Here is a 20399-nt window from a genome sequence, read left to right as displayed (position 1 = left end):
CATCTGTCACTTATACTGCCTTGTGACTGAAGGCACTGTGGTAAGGCTAACCTTGTTCATGGGCTCTGGGCCTCTGTTTAGTCCACTAGTCCCATGGCCAGGATGCTGTTGCCCTTCTTGAGGCGGAGTGCAGGGGATGGTGGTCTCGGGGAACCCAGGCTCCACCCACTTGTTCCTGGTTCCAGCCCAGGGACCCTGCGTGGCTGCTACTGGTCGGGAAGGACTCCCCTCACCATGGACACTGCACGTCTCCTCCCTAGGCCACTTCCCCAGATGATCCTCCCCACATACCTCCTCCAGATAGTGGCAACAGCAGCTCCACCACATTCCCCCTCCTGGACCAGCTCCCTCCATACAGTCAGTCTGTTCCAGCCTCATGCCGAATCTCTGGGCCGCCTGGGTAGGGGCCTTAGCCCCTTGCTGCTGAGAACTCCTCCCTTTCTCTACTGTTCCTAGAAAACTCCCCTTGCTTCTCTACACTTGCCCCCTATACTCTCCTCAATCACTACTGAGCAAAGGGTTTTTTTAAAGGCAATCTTAAGTGGGACCAGTTAGCCCCAATTGGCCCAGGGCAGCTTCCTCCCCAGTGCTCCCACTCCATTTGTTTGCCTGCCATGCTTTTCCCCTTTTGTGCTCACTCCCCTGGCCTTACCCTGTCACAGCACCCAGCACTATATAGTGCAGCTTACCTGGACACAAATCACTATATAGCCAGCCATGCCTGGGTAGCTTTCACTATATGGATGGTCAAGCCTGTTAGGGGAGAATCACTAAAGTTACGCAGCAGGGAATAAAGCCATAAAAACATAGGCAAAAGACAAAACCAAAGAAAAATATAAAACAAAGAAATGACTGTTCACACTCTTCATTTCCATTTATGTCATAGGAAAATGCAGGGAAAAAAGGGGAGATTAAATAGCGGTAACACCCAGTCAAAGAGTCCCAGAACTGGATAAATAAATGCAAGTCTCCTTTTCTGCATGGGCAATTACCTCAAAACCTGTCAATGTTCTCCTTTGCTGGTCTGTAAAAATACCAGTTCTTCCTCAGTGCTCCTGATGGCTGGTAATAGACAGCTATGGGAGTTTGAAGAACTGTGGCAAGAGCAAAAAGCTCAGCATCCCAGACTTTGTCTTGCTTCATTTGGCTTTGGAGCAAGTCCTTCACAGGACGGCAGACCAAGACTTTGAAAGCTTCTTGATATTCAGTAGATTTCATCACATTCACAGCAGCAGCCCTGATGACAAGGTAGTAGTCTTCAGACAATGCAGTCTCTTTGCTGTTAGCCCCAAAGAGGCAATTGCCATCACCAATAATCTTGTCTGGATTATATTGCAGACTCAGCTTTGCCAATTTCTTCTGGAACTTGTGTTGGTTGGGCAAGTGGAATTTGTAGCTTTTGACAGGCTGATGTTTGCCAAGTGGCAGAGGTGGGAATGAAGGGCTTGAGAACTAGGAAGAGGACTCATGTTTTAACTCAGTCTTTTATGAACTCCTAGGAAAACCCCCCTTCTTAGAATGTACGACAGTGCAATCTTATAAAGCACTGAACCAAATTTGCAAATCAATCACCAAAGGCAGAAAACAGGCAATCCCTTCATAGGCTGAGGTAATCCTAATTAGTAAAGCAAATTAATGTTTTGCAGGGGTTAAGTAAGTGTGTCACACACCAAAAATAAAGGTAAAATATAGTTATTTCTCATCCCCTCCAAGTTTTGCTTAAATACTATGTTGGAGTGATCTTTCCAATGAGCAGTGAATCACATAATGGAGTGGAAACACTTCCTTGTTTACCATTCTTGTCTGGGTATTTGTAGGATACTCAGCACTGGAGTCTATGACATGCAGTTCTTCATAGCAAATCAATCATTTGATGGGCTGTGATTGGCAACTTCAGTCAGAAAAGTCCTTTCAAATAATGTTTCCTCTTGCCTGACACTCTTCAGTGGTCGGAAATTGAAAAGGAAGTCCGAAGTCTCAGGAAAAAGAGTCTTCATATTTCATGTCACAGAGACCTTCTTTTCGTCTGCAGATGAGTATTTGTTTATAGCCTAGGTTATAAACCAAACATGGCAAGTAGTTTCTTCAGTACTTGCAGTTGCAAAACTAGAGATGAATCAGTTCAGCGATAGAAAAAGTAAAGATATGCCAGCCTAGTTATTTTTTATCAGTCAGAAATTTTCTCTAACAAAGTTAAGCTTGGTCAGAGGGAATTCTGGGGCCATAGAAGCCCTGGTTCAGCTGTTTACATCTATTGAGCAGCACTTAAACATGGAATGAGCTTTAGATCTAAACAAGTTCAAGCATTCAGCAAATTTTCTTTAGTGATTTTAACAACAGCATGGGGAATATATTTATAAAAGTGTGCTGATGGCACCAAACTGGGAGATACGGCAAGTACTATCCAGGATAGAAATTTAATTCACAGTAAGATAAGTTGGAGATCAACAAGATGAAATTCAAGAGAGACAAGTACGAAGTGTTACTTTTAGGAGACACCCCCCCCCGCCCCACCCAAAAAAAAAATTACAGCTGTAAAAATGGAGCCTAGTTGTAAAGGCAGCAGTGCTCTTTAAGACAGATGGACAAATTGGAAAGTATACAGAAAAAAAAAAAAAGAGTAGCACAAGTGATAAGAAGTTTGGAAAACCTGATCTATGTGAAAAGGGTTCACCTTGAGAAAAGATTGTCAGGGTATTCGATTAGTCTTCAAATATGTGAAAGGCTGACATAAAAGAGGATGGTGATCTATTGTCCTCCATGTCCACTGAATACAGAACAAGTAATGCTGAGACTAATTTACAGTAAGAGAAATTTAGGTTAAATATTATGAAAATTATCTTTAATTAGGAAGGTTATGTACTAGAATGGGCTTTCAAAGGGGGTTGTGGGATTGTAGATATTGGGTGTATTTAAACAGGTTAGACAAACATGCATATTTGATTCCATGTCATTGCGAAACTATCTCAAGGTCCTTTCAGTCCTACATTGCTATCTGTTTAAGCATTTTATTTTTATGGACTAGTGATCTCAAACAGTGCTCATTCTGGCCCAGTGATCTAAATCTAAGTTCTGTAGAAGATGACTCCCCAGACAAAATATACCCAAAGTCTGTACCAAACCTACCAACACCCCCCTACTATAGAAGGCACTCTAATCAAAAAATTGAACACTTCCATATGCCAGGAAATACCAGCAGGCTGCTGGAGAGAAGACTGACAAGTAGGTCACCCCCTTAGTTTTCTGACACACCTCACAATTTCGAGACTTTTGATCATATTTAAAGAACATGTATTTTTATATTTACCTTGTTTTCTAAACCCACAAAACATGGAGATATTTATTAATAATAGCACCATCAACAGAAAGAAAACAATTAGCCAATCCCCAAGCCACTTCGAGTGCAGGACTGTAGCCAGTCAAGATACACTACATAAAGGGGGAAAAAGCCTTCTGAGCTACAGCTACATTAGTGATGTCAACCTCTCATTTATATATTGAATCAAAAATAAGACTTGTGTCTAACAATCTGCACTAAAACCTCACATTACCAGGATATAACATTCTACCAAAGAGTTAGTTTATATACTAATCTACCAGGCATGTGTACTGAGTATCCTGATACATAGTTCTGAAGCATGAACTGCCTACTCAAACCAAGAGAAAAAAAAAAACTCAACAGCTTCCATCTTCGCTGCCTCTGCAGAATTGAGAATATCTACTGGCAAGATAAACTTTCAAATGAAGGTGTCCTGTCAAGATCTGGCATACCCAGCCTCATAGCAATCCTCAACAGCAGAGGACGACAATTACTTGGTCATGTGATAAGAAAGTGATGAACGTCTTCCCAGAGAAATCCTCTTTGGTGAACTGTCATGTGGGTAGAGAACAAGAGGAGACTAAAGCTAAGATTCAAGGATACATGCAAAAAATACTCAACGTTGATCCAAAAATCCTGGGAACCTACATCAGATCAAAATACCTGGCAATGATTGCTACAACAGGGCACATCATCCCTTGATAGTATATGTGCAAGCCATGCAAAAGAATTTTGTCTTAGAAGGAAAAAAACTCAGGTTCAAGAATTTAGAAATGACTGACGTGGATATTGCAATCGCCTGTGCAAATCCACTATTGGACGGAGAAGCCCCGAGAGAAGCTGCAGACTTAAATACTCCCATTGAGCCTCAGTGCCGCTGCTAACCACGGTCTCTCGAGATGAAAAGGGGCCCTACCATATATATTGATGCTAGTCTGAGAACTTTTGTATAGTTGTGTGGAACAATAAGATTGCCAGTACCGCTGGATGTGACTTTACTTGTATGTGATTATATACACATCAGTACGATATCAAATTGAGCTGAGTATACATACTGTTTTAAAGCAAGCACCCTAGGTTCTTGTCCCCCTCTCTCTTCCAGTTTAATCACACACTCTAAATCTACTTTAGCTACAGTATATAGTGATCCAGGTTTGTCTCCTCTTTAGGGCATAACCCCTAGCTGAGCAGCAGTTTAGTCTGCAAACAGACCTCCCTCCATTTTAAATTTCTGTGCCAAAGCCAACTGAGCTATTTCCTGGCCCTGTCAAATAGGAAGAAGCAGATAAACTTATTAAAAGAAGGAAAGAGGGAATGAGAAGACAGAGGGGAAAGGGCTGAAGTATCACATACACTTTGTATAAGAGATTAAATCCTCCTTTGTATTTCTCCTAGAATTCTCTTGGAAAAAAGTATTACTTCAGATTGCCCATCACAATGACTATCTATATATTTTCTGGGGCACCTATATCCAAATGCATTCAGAGAGGGTGAATTCATGTACAAAACAAAGTATTCCTCACATCCCTAGAAGTCAGTAAAATGTTATTGACTTTTACTAAACAATGAGCAGGCCTCAGACATGGCAAGTTCAGAAAGGTTACTAGTCAATGACAGAAGTTTGGTCCTGTTTCTTGAAAGTATAGGTTGGCAGATAGCCTGATTAATTGTCAGATTCTTCAGTCGGTGTATGTGTAGTCACACATACTGAATTCCACAGGTGAAACAGTGGTCTTTTTGAAAAAAAATGGGAATTTTTCCACTTAGGATTTTAGCATATGTGCTGAGACTATGGCCTGCCAAGCCTAGAGGTGCTGGGGCTCAGCTTTGACAAGCCCTGGCATAAATTAAGCTCTGCCACCCATCCACTTTTGTCTCCTCTTTCACAGTGCTTCAGGCTGTGTTATCTTAGGCTGCAGTGATGCTGCCCTTGTTACAGCTCTGCACTGGGATGCCAGAAGGCTGATGTTTGCTTCAACAGCAGAGGGTATTTTTTCCATTGATGTAGGTTAGTCACCTGTGAGGAGCAGCACCTAGAGTTACACAGGGTTTAGGCTGACCTAACTACCATGCTCCGTTCAAGGCATGACTTTTTTTCACAGCAAGTGTTGACTGGGGCGGGCGCAAGGGGTCACACACTCCCCAGCAATCAGGCCATCTCTGCTCTCACTGTTCAGTGCCATACCCCTTCCAGTGAGTGTGAGACAGTCCTGCCCCTGCCCTGGAGCAGTACAGTGCAAGAGCAGCATGCGCTAGAGCAGCTTATGCTACTCTTGGGCCACACTGCTCTGGAGGTAGGAAGGGACCAGGCCCACACTCACCGGGGGAAATGCAGCGCTTCCAGAAGAAGAGGTGAGCATAGGTGAAGAGGGGCAGGGCAGGGAAGTGTCAGGGGGGGGGGGGGAACATGACCAGTGCCCCCTGAGTTCTCACAAAATCTCCTGTGTTCACAGCCCTGAGTGAGATGGACCTAAGCTGAGGTGCTGACTGAGCCTTAGGAAGGAGGCCATGCAGTTTCAGGGTTCTTTTAAAAAAGACTGGGAATAGGCCTAGTGCTTCCTTTCAGCCGCAAGCCATACACTGTGTAATCAGTCAGTCAGTTTGATGGCACTCGGCCGGATAGTGACGAAAATAGACCTGAGGGGGTAGTAGGTGTTGAGAATCACTGATCTGTCTTTTCCAGACAACAGTACCTTTCCAGGAGCCTGATCGTCCTGCGTACCCCAAACAAATGCCCTTAAACGACTTGCTTACACAATCCGACAGAAAAGCTCCACCGCACAGGAAATGGCTTACTTTGTTTTTTACCATTTAATTTAGAATAAATCAGTTGGAATCTAAATATTATACTTCCATTTCAATGTGTATACAGAACAATAAAGACTACAAGTCATGACATTTTAATTTGTACTGACTTTGCTAGTGCTTTTTATGTGGCCTCTTGTAAAACTAGGCAGTGAGCTAGATGAGCTGATAGACTCTTGGAAGAACTCTGAATATCCCCAGGGGCACATGTATCTTGGGCTAACAACAACCGATACTGATCATTTGGTGTAAAGGATGAGGGGCAAGAGATTTTTCTTTTCCTAGAAAAGGAGCAGGTATTTTCATTTTCATCCAATAAAAATCAAAGTTTTATTTATCAGAACAGCAGTATTCTCTCCCTATCAGTTATGAACTTAACATTTACCTCTATTCAGCAACATACACTTTTTTATGCAGAGATAAAAGTGTTTCATTTTTCCCTTGGCTGGTTTCAAAGGTGATGTGTATTGCTCATTAGTGTCATCTTCACAGATCCATATCTATAGTTCATGGTCTAGGGCTTAAACACATAGTGACAGGGACAATAGATAGGAAGATACATTGCAATGTAAAATAGTACCAGTGTGGTTCCACTCCCCTTATCTTTGCCTTCTGGTTTATGCTACTTTTTTTTGACATCACAACCAACATCTCGTCTGTTGCTCTATCCAACTGGCAATTCATTTGTAAACCCACGAAGTAATGAGCAGCTAAATAAACTCCAATTTCAAAAGCAGGAAACATTTAAAATTGTTTAGTTGTGATCCACATTTGACAGTATAGAGCAGAAAGTGACTTGGGCAGTGTTGCAGTCATACGGAGTGGATAGCAGACTGATATGGTTGTTGAAAGATATCGGTGATAATGCGGAGGCAGTGGTGAGAACATGCAGGGAGTTGGGAAGTTGGTTTAAAACAAGTAGAGGTACAAGACAAGGAGATCCAATATTGCCAAGTATCTTCATTGCACATCTGGAGAGAGCGATGGACAGGATCAAGGAAGAGGTAAGAGGGATATCTGTGCACAGGAAAACAATTAACAACTTGAGGTTCACAGATGCTATAGTTATCATTGAGGAAGATGAGGAGAAGCTAGAGACAATGATGCAGGTGTTAAAGAAGGGAATCAGCACAGACTGATTATGAACATCAGTAAAACAAAAACAGTGCTTTATGGAGATAAGGAAATAGGAAGGAAGATCTGTGTCAATGGTATTGAACTAGAAAATGTAGAGAAGTTCACATATCTGGAGAGCAACATAACATATGATCTAGACTGTAAGAAGGAAATAGCGACTAGCATAGCAAAAGCAAGAGCGAGTTTGAAGGCAATGGATAAGATCTGGAAAAGCAAAGCAATTAGCTTAAGAACAAAGCTGGGCATCTTGAAAACGAGTGTATTCAGCAGCATGTTGTGCGGATGTGAGACACGGGTGATAACGAAAGATTTGAAAAGAAGAATATTGGCATTCGAAAGGAGTTGTTTAGAAAGATTTTGAGAATAGGATGGATGCAGAAGGTAACCAATGAGGAATTGTATTGGAAAATAAGCCGAAAGAGAACATGCTGCAGAAGGTTGTAAGAAGGACGCTACAACTATTTGGGCATATTTGCAGAATGAACGATGAATGAAAAATCAAGACCCTAGTATTCAGCATAATGGATGGTTCGAATAGGACAGGCAGACCCCACAGAGAATGGATAGATGATGCAGTAGATAGGTGCAGAGTTTGCTTTGGCTTGTGACTACAGAAACTAAGCCGCTCTGCACTGGATAGGGAAAGATGGAAGGAAATAGTGAAAGAGGCATCAGACACCAACGGGCGCTGAGCCCATGGTTATTAATGATGATGATGATGTGATCCACAAAGGGTCTCCAAACAAAAAGCAAATAAATGAACAGTCTGTACAAGTCCTAGACAGGGGAGTTGTGCATATTGAGTTTGCACCTCCACAGATTCAGCTTTCATTCTCAGTAAGGTTAATAAACTATTACTGAGCAGAATTACATAGATCATGGTGTCAGACCACCAGATGACTGATCATTAATAATTCAATTTAGCAAGTGCAGCTGCTTTATGTTAATCAATAGGACATCCCAAATCACCAATAGGATAATAAATACGCCCGATGGAAAAAAGATATATACAAGTTGTTTAAATGGGTGGCATGTAACAAGTCACAGAAAACAATATGTTGTATTTCTAGTAAATTGATGAACCCTGAACACCAGCTACCCAGTGTCTCCCCCTTTCAGACAGCCTATGAAAGGGTGACTATGGGTAATGTGACTGATGAGAACTGAGCAATTCAGTTTGACTATTAGGAAGCTTCCTGAACTAGAGGTAAAGCAAGACCTAAGGACTGTAGCTGGGAAATCAGTCTAGCCTTTTTAGGATTCCATGGCCATTGGATCTATCAATCTGCATGCTCATAACAATCTGGGAGAGGTTTTCTTCTCTAGCTAGACAAAAGGTGCTCCCATAGTAGCCAGTCCAAGGATGGTAGAAACCATATTGGAGACACAATTTATACTCAGGAATTCAGAAGGTGATTTCATACGCAACAGGCTCCCCTCCACCAGTACATTTCAAGCAAATATTTGTTTTCTTGTTTCAGGAAAAGCTATACCGCTGTTATTAAAATGTTAGTCTAAGTAATGGGAAGATGGCTGTTTGAACAGTCTAAATGAGACATTGTGTGAGTGACTTTTATGACAACTCATTGACTTGAAGTAGGGTTGAAGTGAAATAGAAATTGGTTTACCTTTGTTTTGATTCTGTTAATCACACTTTAGAATGGATGGCTATGATTATTCAGTAATAGCCCATTTACTGTACTGCATCCAGCCACCCTCAAGGGCTTTGGTCATCTATGAACAACATTTTAACAATTTCTTTCTTCTACACCACCTCAGCAAAACTCTTACTTCCTTTAAATGCCATTGTAATGGCCTATAACTTACCTCTCATAAGTGCCCCACTCCAGTCAAATGCATATGCTGGCACTCGCTCAGTCTTTTCCTTTTGGCTACTCAGCCCTCTGGCTGAGTCACATGCATCTGATGAAGCAGGTCTTTGCCCATGAAAGCTCATGCTCCAAAATATCTGTTAGTCTACAAGGTGCCACAGGACTTCTTGTTGTTCTCAAAGCTACAGACTAACACAGTTCCCTCTCTGGTACTTGTCACAGTTCAGGTGTCATTAAATAAACTTTCTGGGGAACACAGTTAACAGGGCTCATCTTGGTGCTCTCTATGTTAGTCACCCCACTCAGAGTGAGAGTGGTGTCGCCAGGACTTCCCTCCTGTAGGCTATTGCTGGCCCGTATCTCGGGGCTTTACCTCTGTTCACCAGCATCTATTCTCCACTTTGAACCAAGCTGAGTCTCCAGGGCTTCCCCTCCTGGAAGGGGAGTTAGGTCATTGCAGACTGCTGCCTTGGGTCTGTAGTCTTTTGCCCTTTTCTCAGGGCTCTATGGCCCTCAATAGAGTCATTGTCCTTCTCAGGGCTATACCAGAAGTGCATCAAGAGTCAAGACTTGTGGCATCCTGTAGTGCTGTCCAGCTTTCCAAAGAGAGCATTCCAAGAGCTGTTGCTCCCTCAGGTAACCCACCAACCCTGGTCTTCACTCTTGGAGGGCACCTGCTAAACTGAGTTGACTCTAGTGCTGCAGCTCCTTTTTACAGGCCTGCTTGGTTCCTTATTGGCCATTTTGTTTGGCTGACTGCCTAGCCTTCTCTGGAGGACCTCTCTATGGTTCCTGGGGCAGGGCGTGGCAGCACCTCCACCAGCCTCTCACCTTTCATTCACGCTTTTCCTAAGCCACTCTTTAGATAAAGGTATATGGCCTCTTTTGAATAAATTGCATGTTTTCTGAGTTTTACACTATCCTTTGTGATATTTTATAAAGTCCAAGAAACAAGAACACCCCCTCACATCCAGAATTCTTCAATATAAATAAAGACAGATGGACGCACTCCTAAAGGAGGCTGTGCATTTAAAAATAGCCTAATTAGCTTGTTATCAACAGGACTTATCATTGCAATGGTCATTGTGTGAGTGCCTAGAAGGAGAGCATATCAAAGCTATGTAACTGGAAAGAAATGCTCTAGTTTCTCCAAACTAGTCACTAGCTTTGTTCACTGTCTTGTTTACTTTTGGACAAAACAAATTTCTTTCACACCATCAGGCATGAAACAGAGCCAGTCACGGCCATAGTTCTCATTTCCAAATCTGGAGAAGGAGAAAAATATATTCAGGCCTGTAGAATTGCCCTTGTCACCTCCTGAGAATCAGCTTCATGTTCCAGCCTGTGGCTGCGTTCCAAACCCTCTCTCATGTGGAAGGCTGTGGTGCTCTCTCTTAGTGCCCAGCAGAACTTAGAGGCACCTCTTCCTGTTGGACTTAGTCGGTTCTATTATTTATGTAAAGAAAGGAGGAAATTCATGACGTTAATATCAAAAACTATCATGGCTGAGCTTACCGTGGCAATTACGAAGGGAAAAAAAATTACAGCCCACAACCTAATGGTTCATGGGTTGGTAAGCTATTTTATAAACAGCCATAAAAGACAGTGTGCCTGAGGAAACTCTCTGAGTTGAGTTTGCATCTTTACCACTGATCTATGCAACATTAATAATAGTAAAATCTGTACTATGTGGCTGTCATCAGCACAATGGTGTTTGACGTACATTTACATCACTAAGCCAGATCAGTCATGAATGTGTCACTTTACTAGGAGAGTTTCTTAAACATGGTGTGAGGCCTTACTCTGGGAGCAGTTGGTCAAACAGTGTCATCTAGTGGGCAGGACAAAGGCCCATGTTCTGCAGGGTGATTATTGATAGGGGAACCCAGGTCAGCTTCTCCCCTCTGACAAAGAGGGATTCCCTATGCTGACAGGCAGCCCTCTCCTATCAGCAGAGTAGCGTCTTCACCGAAGTGCTGAAGCAGCAGCCACAAGACTGTATTATATTTTAAGCTATAACCAGGCCCTACAAAGCTGGAGGTTGCTAGGGTTTAAGTGTCCTGGGTGGCAATTTCATTTGAGAGGCATGTGATGAAAGTCTTTGGCAGGGGTGGGGGGCGTGGGGACTAGCCATGAGCGCGTTTCCCAAGCTGGGAGGGCCGTGGGGCAGCAGGAGGCCAGGGCTTGGGGACTGCTGTGACAGGAGGTGGGGTTGTGGAGCAGGGGACTAATTAGGGGTGGAGAGTAGGGAAGGCAAGAGAGTTTGGGAGCTCAGGTGAGGGAGACATTATGCTACTCAGCTCTGCCAGTGAACCCCCAGCTCTCGAGGCCCCAACATTCTGTCAGTGTAGTCCAGTCTTCCTGTACCCCAGCCACCCTGCAGCTCCCACTTTTGCCTGTGCACCCCAATCTTCCTGTAGCCAGAGCTCTGGCAGTGGACAACCTCCCCAGCACCCATAGCTCTGCCAGTACTACCCACACACACACCCCATGCCAAATCTGCCACACTTGCAGACCAGGACGGGCATGAAGATGCTGTTTTCCCTGCTTGGGGTGCAGGGAATGGGCCAAGGGCATGACCAGAGTGGTGTGCTGAAGCAGGGCTGCTGAGTGCCCAACTGATGCATGTTGGGGCTGGCGGACAGACTGTCTGGTTTAGTGTGGGAATTGCAGGACATAATACATACAAAAGAATATATTGGGAATGGCAATAATTTTTGATAGTGGGGGACTAGTCCAAGAATTTGGTAAGTGGTCAGTTCTTCAATGCTGTTAATGGGGGAGGTGCAGGGTCTGGGATGGAGGCTAGCTGCAGAGGGGAGCTCAGGATAGTGGATTGAGGGGGCAGAAGGAAGTATGAAGTTTGGATGAAGGAGGAGTTGTGACATGGGCCAAGGGATGGGGCTTATAATGGGATGCAGGGTGTGGATGCAGGAGTGGATTCTGATCGTGGGGAGGAGATGCTGGGTCTGGGGAGAGAATGTGAGCTGGGGCAGGTGTGCAGGCAGGGCTACAGAAGGTTTGAGTTGTGACCTGGGACAGGGAGCTGGTGTGCTGGAGCAGGTGGTGTGCCAGGTGTGGTAGGTTTCTTGCTTGCCATGCCCCCACACATCACCCAATGCAGCCAGCAGCTGGGGCTAGCATGTACACCTGTGCGCTGTACGGTTCACGGTGGGGGAGAAGGGCTCCAGGAGCTGCCTGCACCCACAAGCACAGTCCAGGCAGCTCCCATTTTCCTATTTCTGACCAATGGGAGCTGTGAGAATTGTGCTGGTGGTGGGAGCAATATGTAGAGCCTCCCTCACAGCGATCCACATATGGGTCCCTGCAGCTGGCTGCTTTGAGTGGCATGTGGGAGTGTGGCAGGAAGGAAGCCTGCCCACTGGGTTGTGGGACGTTGGTGAGACAGCGGATGGTGGCAGGCTGGATCCAAAGATTTGGCAAGCTGGATCTGGCCTGTGGGCCATATTTTGCCTGCCCCTGGCTCATATCATTGCTACTAAGTCCCATCAGTAACCCAGCCTTTCCTGGTTGAAAACCTGAGGCCATTCAATGGCAAAAATCTATGTTAGTGATGAATCCAGGCTGCTTGTTGGTATGTCAGCCACTCCTCCCCTGCCTTGCAGAATGCTGAGTTGGGCAAAACTCCAGTCAATGCCATGCAACCTTAACTTTGCCCTCTTTCAATAATGTCCAAGTGTAAGCTATTGACATACATACCATTAGGCAACCCACGCAAATGTGGCCATAGCCTCAGGGTAAGGGTCTTGTAAAAGTATGTGAAGCATTATTAAAGTGTACACGTGATATTCTTTCTGAGGCACTGACTAAATATATGAGTGTGTGCCAGGCCCAGGAACCTGCAGATTTTATAGTACCAAGGATCCGTATGACTAGGTGTGACATGCATATTGAGGCATTGTCGGTAGAACTTGCTGCTATTTGCCAGCAAACTTTTGGAACCTGACTCTCATCTTTGTAACTCAGAGCTCTGGCAATGTGGTCCAAAATGAATTTCTGATGCAGCAATTACCAGAAGACAGCTAAAATCTTTTACGCTGTATAAAGGAAATTCCTTGCAGTGCTTGGTGACAAAAATTGAAAAATAAAAACAAACAAACTTTTTTTTTTCCAAACAGTGTCCATGTCACAATGATTTTATTAACAGAGACTAAACAAAGGTTGAAAACACATTATGACTCTGTGAAACCTTTAGGACACCATGAAATAGAAGCTTTACAACTGTTTGTTATAGAACTAGGTGACTAATTTGCCTTGTGGGCCTCCGAAACATTCTGCATCATTTGGTAATGCCGCTACACAGTTTCTGGCTGCAGTAGCCTTGGGAAAGCAATCGAGTAACCAGACAGGAAGATGTTGTTGTCGTCAGTGAGTCCCACCAACTTCATGCAAGTGTTTAATAGTGTAAACTGCTCATCCTTAAAGCTGCAGGGTGGGATAAATGCTACCCTCTATTCTTTGCTTATGCTGGTGCTTCTAGTGCTGTGTGCACTTAATGAAGCTATGGGTCCAGAGTGTTTTGCACGTAAAAGTACCTCTGGATCGCTAATTACAATGACAGGATTCTCCCATATTTTCCCAGTTTCTCCCCTCAGACTCTTATACACCTTTGGGTTCGTAGTCAAAAATGCAATCCCCTTTCTCACCAAGGGGTACAGGCGAACCCTCCCAAATGTACTGCTTTATTTTCCCCAGGAGAGCTGTTATTCAGCCAGGAGGCTCGTCCCACCCTCTGGCAGGGCACATGGTGCACCCAAAGAGCTACCCCTCTTTCAACTGAGATACCAAACCTCCCAGTGAGCCCCCCCCACCCAGCAGCCAGAGGCACTGCTCAACAGACGTCCCTTTCTCCACCGTTCTGTGCAATGGTGACTAGCTGTACAATTCCTCCAGCATGAAGCAGCCCAAACCCAAGAAGACATTAGACTAACAGCAGCACTCTGTATAATTTGTACATGTTGTGATTTGTTTGGTTCCCACCCCCCAGTTTGTTTGGGGCCAGACCTATAACTGACATGCTCTGGCTAGCTGGGATTTGGGGCCAGGCCTGTAACTGACACGCTCTGGCTAGCTGGGATTTGGGGGCCAGGCCTGTAACTGACGCGCTCTGGCTAGCTGGGATTTGGGGGCCAGGCCTGTAACTGACGCGCTCTGGCTAGCTGGGATTTGGGGGCCAGGCCTGTAACTGACGCGCTCTGGCTAGCTGGTGTGCCACATACAAAAATACAATTTCCAAACAGAAGAGCGACTCCCTTGCACGCGAGACACGGATTTCCACCGACAAAATGAAAGGAGGAGGCGAGAGCAGGTGCCGCCCCCCAGCCCCGGCGTTGCACGGGTATCCGCAGCCTGGCTAAGGGACTGTCTCTGCCTACCAGACCGCAACAGGGTTGTTCCCCGCTGTCTGGCGAGGCGCACGGGGGCTGGCGGGTGGCGGGCTCCGGGGGCGCTCCGCGGGGGTGGAGGGGGGGAGCTTCACAAGCACTTCAGAAGAAAAGAGTTACAAGATGTCCCCCGCGGGCAGTCGCAGAGCTTCCCGATCCTGGCGCCTTTCCTCACCGCACACTGCTCGCCGGCATCGCACTGCAAAGGCAACACACTGGTAGGCGCAGGACGGGGCGGGGGGCTCGCTGCTCCGCTGGAGGGGCGGGGGAGCGGCATTGGCACAGCCAGAAAGCTCAAGGCTGCCCGGGCAGTCGTAGCCAACCCCGGGGGGCGCAGAAACGCCCCGAGAGCGTTACCGACAGCTGAGCTGCTCCGCGCCCGGCACAGGTGAGCGCCCCCCCCGAGGGCAGCAGCTGGGAAGAAGGCACAGAGCCGGATCTCAGTAAACCCGGGTGTAAAGCCGAAGTGTCTCCACGGAAGGCACTGGATTGACTCCGGATTTACATCCTTCGCCGGTGTAGTTGAGATCCGGGCCTCCCCCAGGCCTTTGTGAAGCAGCTGCATCACTGGGTGGCCCGGCCCGGTTCCCTTGCTCCGGCGAGCCTGGCAGGTCCCACAAAAACCCAGGGAGTTTTGCGGCTGGATCGGGGAGGGCGCACTTTGGGGCGGGGGGGGGGAAACTTTTCCAGCCCCAGACTCGGCGGGGCTCTGCACCCACTCACCATGGGGACTTGGCCGAACTTCTTCTCGTAGAGCGGGAGCCTCTTGCTCTTCAGCTTCTCCAGCACCTCCTGCAGCGCCTCGATCTGCAAACACGGCAGGGGTGAGAGCGCCGGGCGCTGCCCGCCCTCCCCACCCGCGCCCGCCCCGGGAGCCCAGCGCCCTCCGCCGCCCTCCGGAGCTGCAGCGGGGCTAACCCAGCCTGGCCCCGGCGATCGGGCTCCCCGCAGCCCTGCATCGCTGCTCCCCAGCGCCCGCCCCCGGGACCGGGGCCCTCGCCTCAGCTGCGCGACCTACCAGCTCCTTCTCGTGGGACGCGTCGTCCCCGGCGGCGTAGAGGTCCAGTGCGCGAGGCTGCAGCAGCTCCGGCTCCTCCTGGCCCCGCGCCCCGAGCAGCAGCAGCAGGAGGCTGGCGCCCAGCAGGGCGAGCAGCCGGTCGCTCTCCATGGTGCTGAAGCTCCGCGCTGCCGCCGGGCTCCTTTATAGAGCGCGTGGCCGGGTGGGCGGGGGGGTGCTGGGGGACCTGTTGCCAGAGTCCTTGCACTAAGCTACGTCAATGCCCCCCTCCCCCCCGCGCGGGCAGGCTCAGCCCCCAGCAGCGGGCGGGGCGGGGCGGGGCTAGGGAAGTGGAGGGAAATCTAAAGGAAAATTCAGATGCCTCCAACTACTGGTGAGAGTCCCGAGGCGGCTAAAGCAGCAGGTGTCCGTTCCACAGGGCCCCAGGGGTGACTGGAAAACTCCCGGGTGGTATTGGCTACAGACTCGCTGCACAGCGCATGGACTTGTGTGCAGCCGCTCTAGTCAATTACCATCCCAGGCCTTTACTGGTGGGTGAATTTCACCGCCGTGCCTGGACGAGCCTCCGAGCACCCTTTCAAGCATGGAGCAGCTTCCACAGGCAATGAAGCTGAAAGGATTCGTCAGCATTAGGTTTTCCAGTGCTCTCCTGCCTTGCCCCTTGAGCTAACTGCTCAGCTCTAGTTTTAGTCGTCTAATTTCAGAGGTCACATTTTACATAGTGACCGATAAGCAGCCAGGTGGGGTGGGGAAAGGCAACTGAGCAGAGTGAAGTAGTGTTGCAATTAATGCCGCTGGTGAAGAGCTCTGGGTGAGCACCAAAGTTTGTCCACCTCACCAACAGAAGTTGGTCCAATAAAAATAAAACATGTCACAGCCCTTTGCTAAATGCTGGGATGAACAGCGCTGAATGAGGCAGGGGTCCCGTGGGGAAAAATGGAATGTAATCCTATAACGATTGTATCATAATACTTATACACAAGGGGGCCAAATTAAATTTCATGGGCAACCTTAACGCACGCAATTCTTAACTGACTTTGCAATCTTAATATTTGGGGGGGAGGTGAGCGAGAGAGAGAGATTTTTAGTGGCCAGAGGCCCCAGTCAGTCCCATTTTTCTACAAGCACCAAGATCATCTAGGCTAGGATGACACCTGCAGAGCCTGGATTAGAAGACCTCACAGGACCTCTTCCAATCCTATGGTTGTATGTGCTTTGCCATAAAGAGCTCACACTAAAAAAGAAGCAATATGGTACACATTACGAGAGAAAGCTACGTTTTTAATAGTATTTGCTTTTTTCCTGTTTGTTTTAATTATATAAATAATTTCCTCTATCCCTGACTGCCTCTCAATACAGAATTTAATTTAATGACTTCTTGTAGACCCTGCAGAAGACATGGGGAACAAGAAGTGTTCTCCATAAGCTGTGTGCTTGTGAAGCTGCTTAGGAGAGATTCAAATGCCACCCAGCTGATTAGCAGAGCACCCACAGCTAGGATTTTTGTGTTTCTAATGGTGGTGCACATTTGCAGGTTCCTCAGTGCACATAAGAATTTATCCCACAGACTGATGGAGAAGATGAGAGAGAGCATTGATCAAGAATATGGCTAGCATCTTGCCTATGTAATTTCTAGAGTGCATTCCCTGCACTAGCCTATTTGTAGTTCTAGCCTCTAAATAGGTTTTGAGGGTTGGGAGATTGGTTAGTGGATGGAATGGGACAGCTAACCACCTCAGCTTTGCACTGTTGGGGGAGATGCTGTTAGTAAGTTGGGGTAGCAGGACAATTATGTCAGCTAGAGTGACATTTACATAAAGAAACGTCCACAGTTAGGTTGACCTACACTGCCTTGTGCGGACTTAACCATGTAGGTTAGATGTCTTCCCCTCTACATCAGGGGAATGCCTGAGATGGACAAGGAGAAAGACATTGACTTGGGCTGCCATGTTCCAGAAGACCATGCAAACCTGTTCTGCACCAGAGAACTAGCACAGAGCCTGGAGGACCACTCTTGCAGACAGCATAGACATAGACAGAGGGAGACAAAAAAGGCACAGGAAAAGGAGAGAACATGCAAGAGGATATCTTGTCCTCAGGCAGTGGACAGATGCAGGGACCATTGAAGAATCACAGCTGCTCAGAAGCTTGGCTGTGAAAGACATGGTTCCTGTTTGTGCATCAGATGTAGAAATGACCCTTCTGCTTCAGAAGTCTGGTCTCCTACTACCCGTTTCATTGTTAGATTTTTTTACTTCCACAGTTACCAAATCAATTTTTATTTTTTGAAATGTAATTCATCTTTTATTAGTTCCCCACTTATGCTGGCTGGTGTTGAGCAGGTTTAACACTCACCGCTTTCCTTTAACTTCATTTTGTCATAGAACTTATGACATCATTCACAGCCAATACTGACTGATGCATTGGGACTGTGATAGTTCTGTGCACGCACATGCGCGCACGCACACGCGCACACACACACACACTCTCTCTCTCTCTCTCTCTCATTATAAGGTTCCTACTGGTCCAAGACAGAGCAAAGACAGACAGAGCATTCTACAGCAATACACACTACTCTGGGCTCACTATTGAAATGGTCTTTCAAAGCCTCCCTGAGCTGTTTGAGTTCTTCTTATAGTCCTGGTATCTGGCCATTCATAATCAGCAGATGACAATTCCATCTTTGCCCTCCACCCTGGTGAAAGCTTCTCCCTGTTTTCTTCATAGATATTAAGCAAGATACAGTAGCCATTCATATTTTTCTTCACTGAAGTCCAATCTCATACATAGGCTGCACCAGCAATCCTTCAAATGACGAAAGGTGCATTCAGTGGTCATGCTGCACCCATTGAGATGGTGACCAAAGCTCTCTCTGGTGCTGTGGAAAGGGCAAGTGTATGTATTCATAAGACAAGGGAGCAAGGAGTATGGGAAGATGCACCTATGGTCTCAGTCACCCCTGAATGACATGTTTCGGTCCCATGTGGGATTACTAAACTTCTACACACACCCTGCACTGGATGGTGGCAAGTTGCACAGTGGGATAGGTACCCACAGTGCCCTGCACGCTTCATCAATTCAAGCACTCCTGGTGAGGGTGCAGACCACTGAAAAAAGCATAGTGCGGACACTCATGAGCAATGCAATGATTACAGCAACTGTATGTAAATATAATTGAGGCCAACATAATTTTCTAGTGTAGACATGGCCTAAGTCAAGGAGTTGGGTCACAGGCAGCCTCAGCAGCATCTCCATAGCTTCAGACTAAAGTGCCTTTAGTGTATGCTCTGCAATTAATATTTTCAGCCATAAAAAGAGAGACACCATCTCAGCTCACTGGCCGATGGGAAGTAGCTCCCAGAGAAGGTGAAGTTGGGTGGACAGGAGAAAAATGATTTTTAAATGGAACAAATAGCAGTAGCTAGGCAGTCAGTGTGGAACCGCCTGCAAAAGAGAGAAAGCAAATACAATAGAGAAATAAAAAGGCACAAAGCCTCAGGTTATTTTTTTCCAAGTGGGCAAGAAAATATTAAAAGGAGAGCTCAGAGAGTTATGGCTTGACTAGGAATCTATAACAATTTAAAGTTGAATGATTTGGAACCATTAAATCACACACATTGCTTGCTGATGCAACTGCATGACCTCACCACTATTAACTTTTTCTTCTTTCCCATGCTCTTGTTTGCTTACCACATTTATTTGAATCTGGCTCTTCCTTGCTTTTTGGAGCAGGGACTATGTCTACATGTGTGTATACAAAGCACCTACCGGCATTCACAAGAGAAATCTGCAATATAGCTGAAATACGCAATGCTGTTGTAGTAGTTCTGGGCTCAGAATAGAGAGAGATGAAGGGGATGAAGTAATGCCTTTTATTGAGCCAACTTGTGTTAGTGAGAAAGACAAGATTTTGAGCTTACACAAGGCTCTTCTTCATGTCTGGGAAAGGTACTCTCTCTCAGCTAAGTACAAAATGAAAGACTGGTGTGGATGGTCTCTAATTTTTTGCATCCATGTGCAGAATACATTTTTATGGGCAGTGTGTGCCACCACTAGAAACACATGTTGCTGGCTGTCGGCCCTCTGCTAATCAGCTGGGCTGCTATTGATTCTCTCCTGGGTAGCTGCCCAAGCACTCAGTTTACAGGGAACCCTGGCTAGCATTTTTATCTAATGCATATTTCAAAAGCTGGGTCAAGGTGAAGTGGCCTGTTAACACCTCTTTAGTCTTTGGGAAAGGAGAGGGGCCATCAGTGGGTTATACATCAGCTTCACCAATGGAACCCCACAGACAATCATATACAAGAAAGCCAACATACACCCACTTAGCTTCACAGATTCAGTGACCACTTAAACACATCAAGTTATTTGTTTCTACAGCCAGGCCTGTGGGTACCACAAAAAGTTCTTTGAAAAGAAAATCTGGGATATACACCTTAACACATGTAAAACCACTTTCACCACACATGGACATGTCACCAGAGAAGCAAATCGTATCAAGGAACAAGCCACAAAATACCCTGAGAGAACCTGCTTCCATACAGATAGAACCCCCTCCCCCCCGGCCACACACCCATAGTTGTTACCTAACACCTGATACCGGAACCCACATGAGGTATCATCAGACAACTACAACCCATACTTAATGGAAATCCCATCCTCAAAGAAATCTTTCCTGAATTATAGAGGTTAATTGTTAACCTGCAAGTCTCAGCCAAAATGGATGAGGCTTACCAGTTAGGTTACCCAGTAGGAGCTGGAGCAGCCCCACACCCACTGCAGGCACGGAGCTGCTCTAGCCCTGCTGGGCCCACTGTGGGTTGGGATTCCTCAACACTGCCAGACCAGCCCCCATCTACTGTGTCCGGGGATGGACTTCAGGT

The 20399-nt window shown here is 46.4% G+C and overlaps 1 protein-coding gene across 1 annotated transcript; it reads right to left on the bottom strand.

Moving 5' to 3' along the window:
* Positions 1-14589: 14589 nt before the first annotated feature.
* CARTPT (CART prepropeptide) lies at positions 14590-15666 on the bottom strand. The gene is made up of 3 exons (XM_074994230.1): positions 15517-15666; positions 15222-15305; positions 14590-14697 (listed from the first exon to the last, which is right to left on the bottom strand). The coding sequence occupies exons 1-3, from the start codon at positions 15664-15666 to the stop codon at positions 14590-14592; spliced, it is 342 nt and encodes a 113-aa protein (XP_074850331.1).
* Positions 15667-20399: the final 4733 nt, after the last annotated feature.

Source organism: Carettochelys insculpta, chromosome 5 (genome assembly GCF_033958435.1).
Source record: "Carettochelys insculpta isolate YL-2023 chromosome 5, ASM3395843v1, whole genome shotgun sequence".
Taxonomy (NCBI): domain Eukaryota; kingdom Metazoa; phylum Chordata; order Testudines; family Carettochelyidae; genus Carettochelys; species Carettochelys insculpta.
The sequence above is the reverse complement of the archived record's forward strand: the minus strand, read 5'-3'. Positions and strand labels throughout refer to the sequence as shown.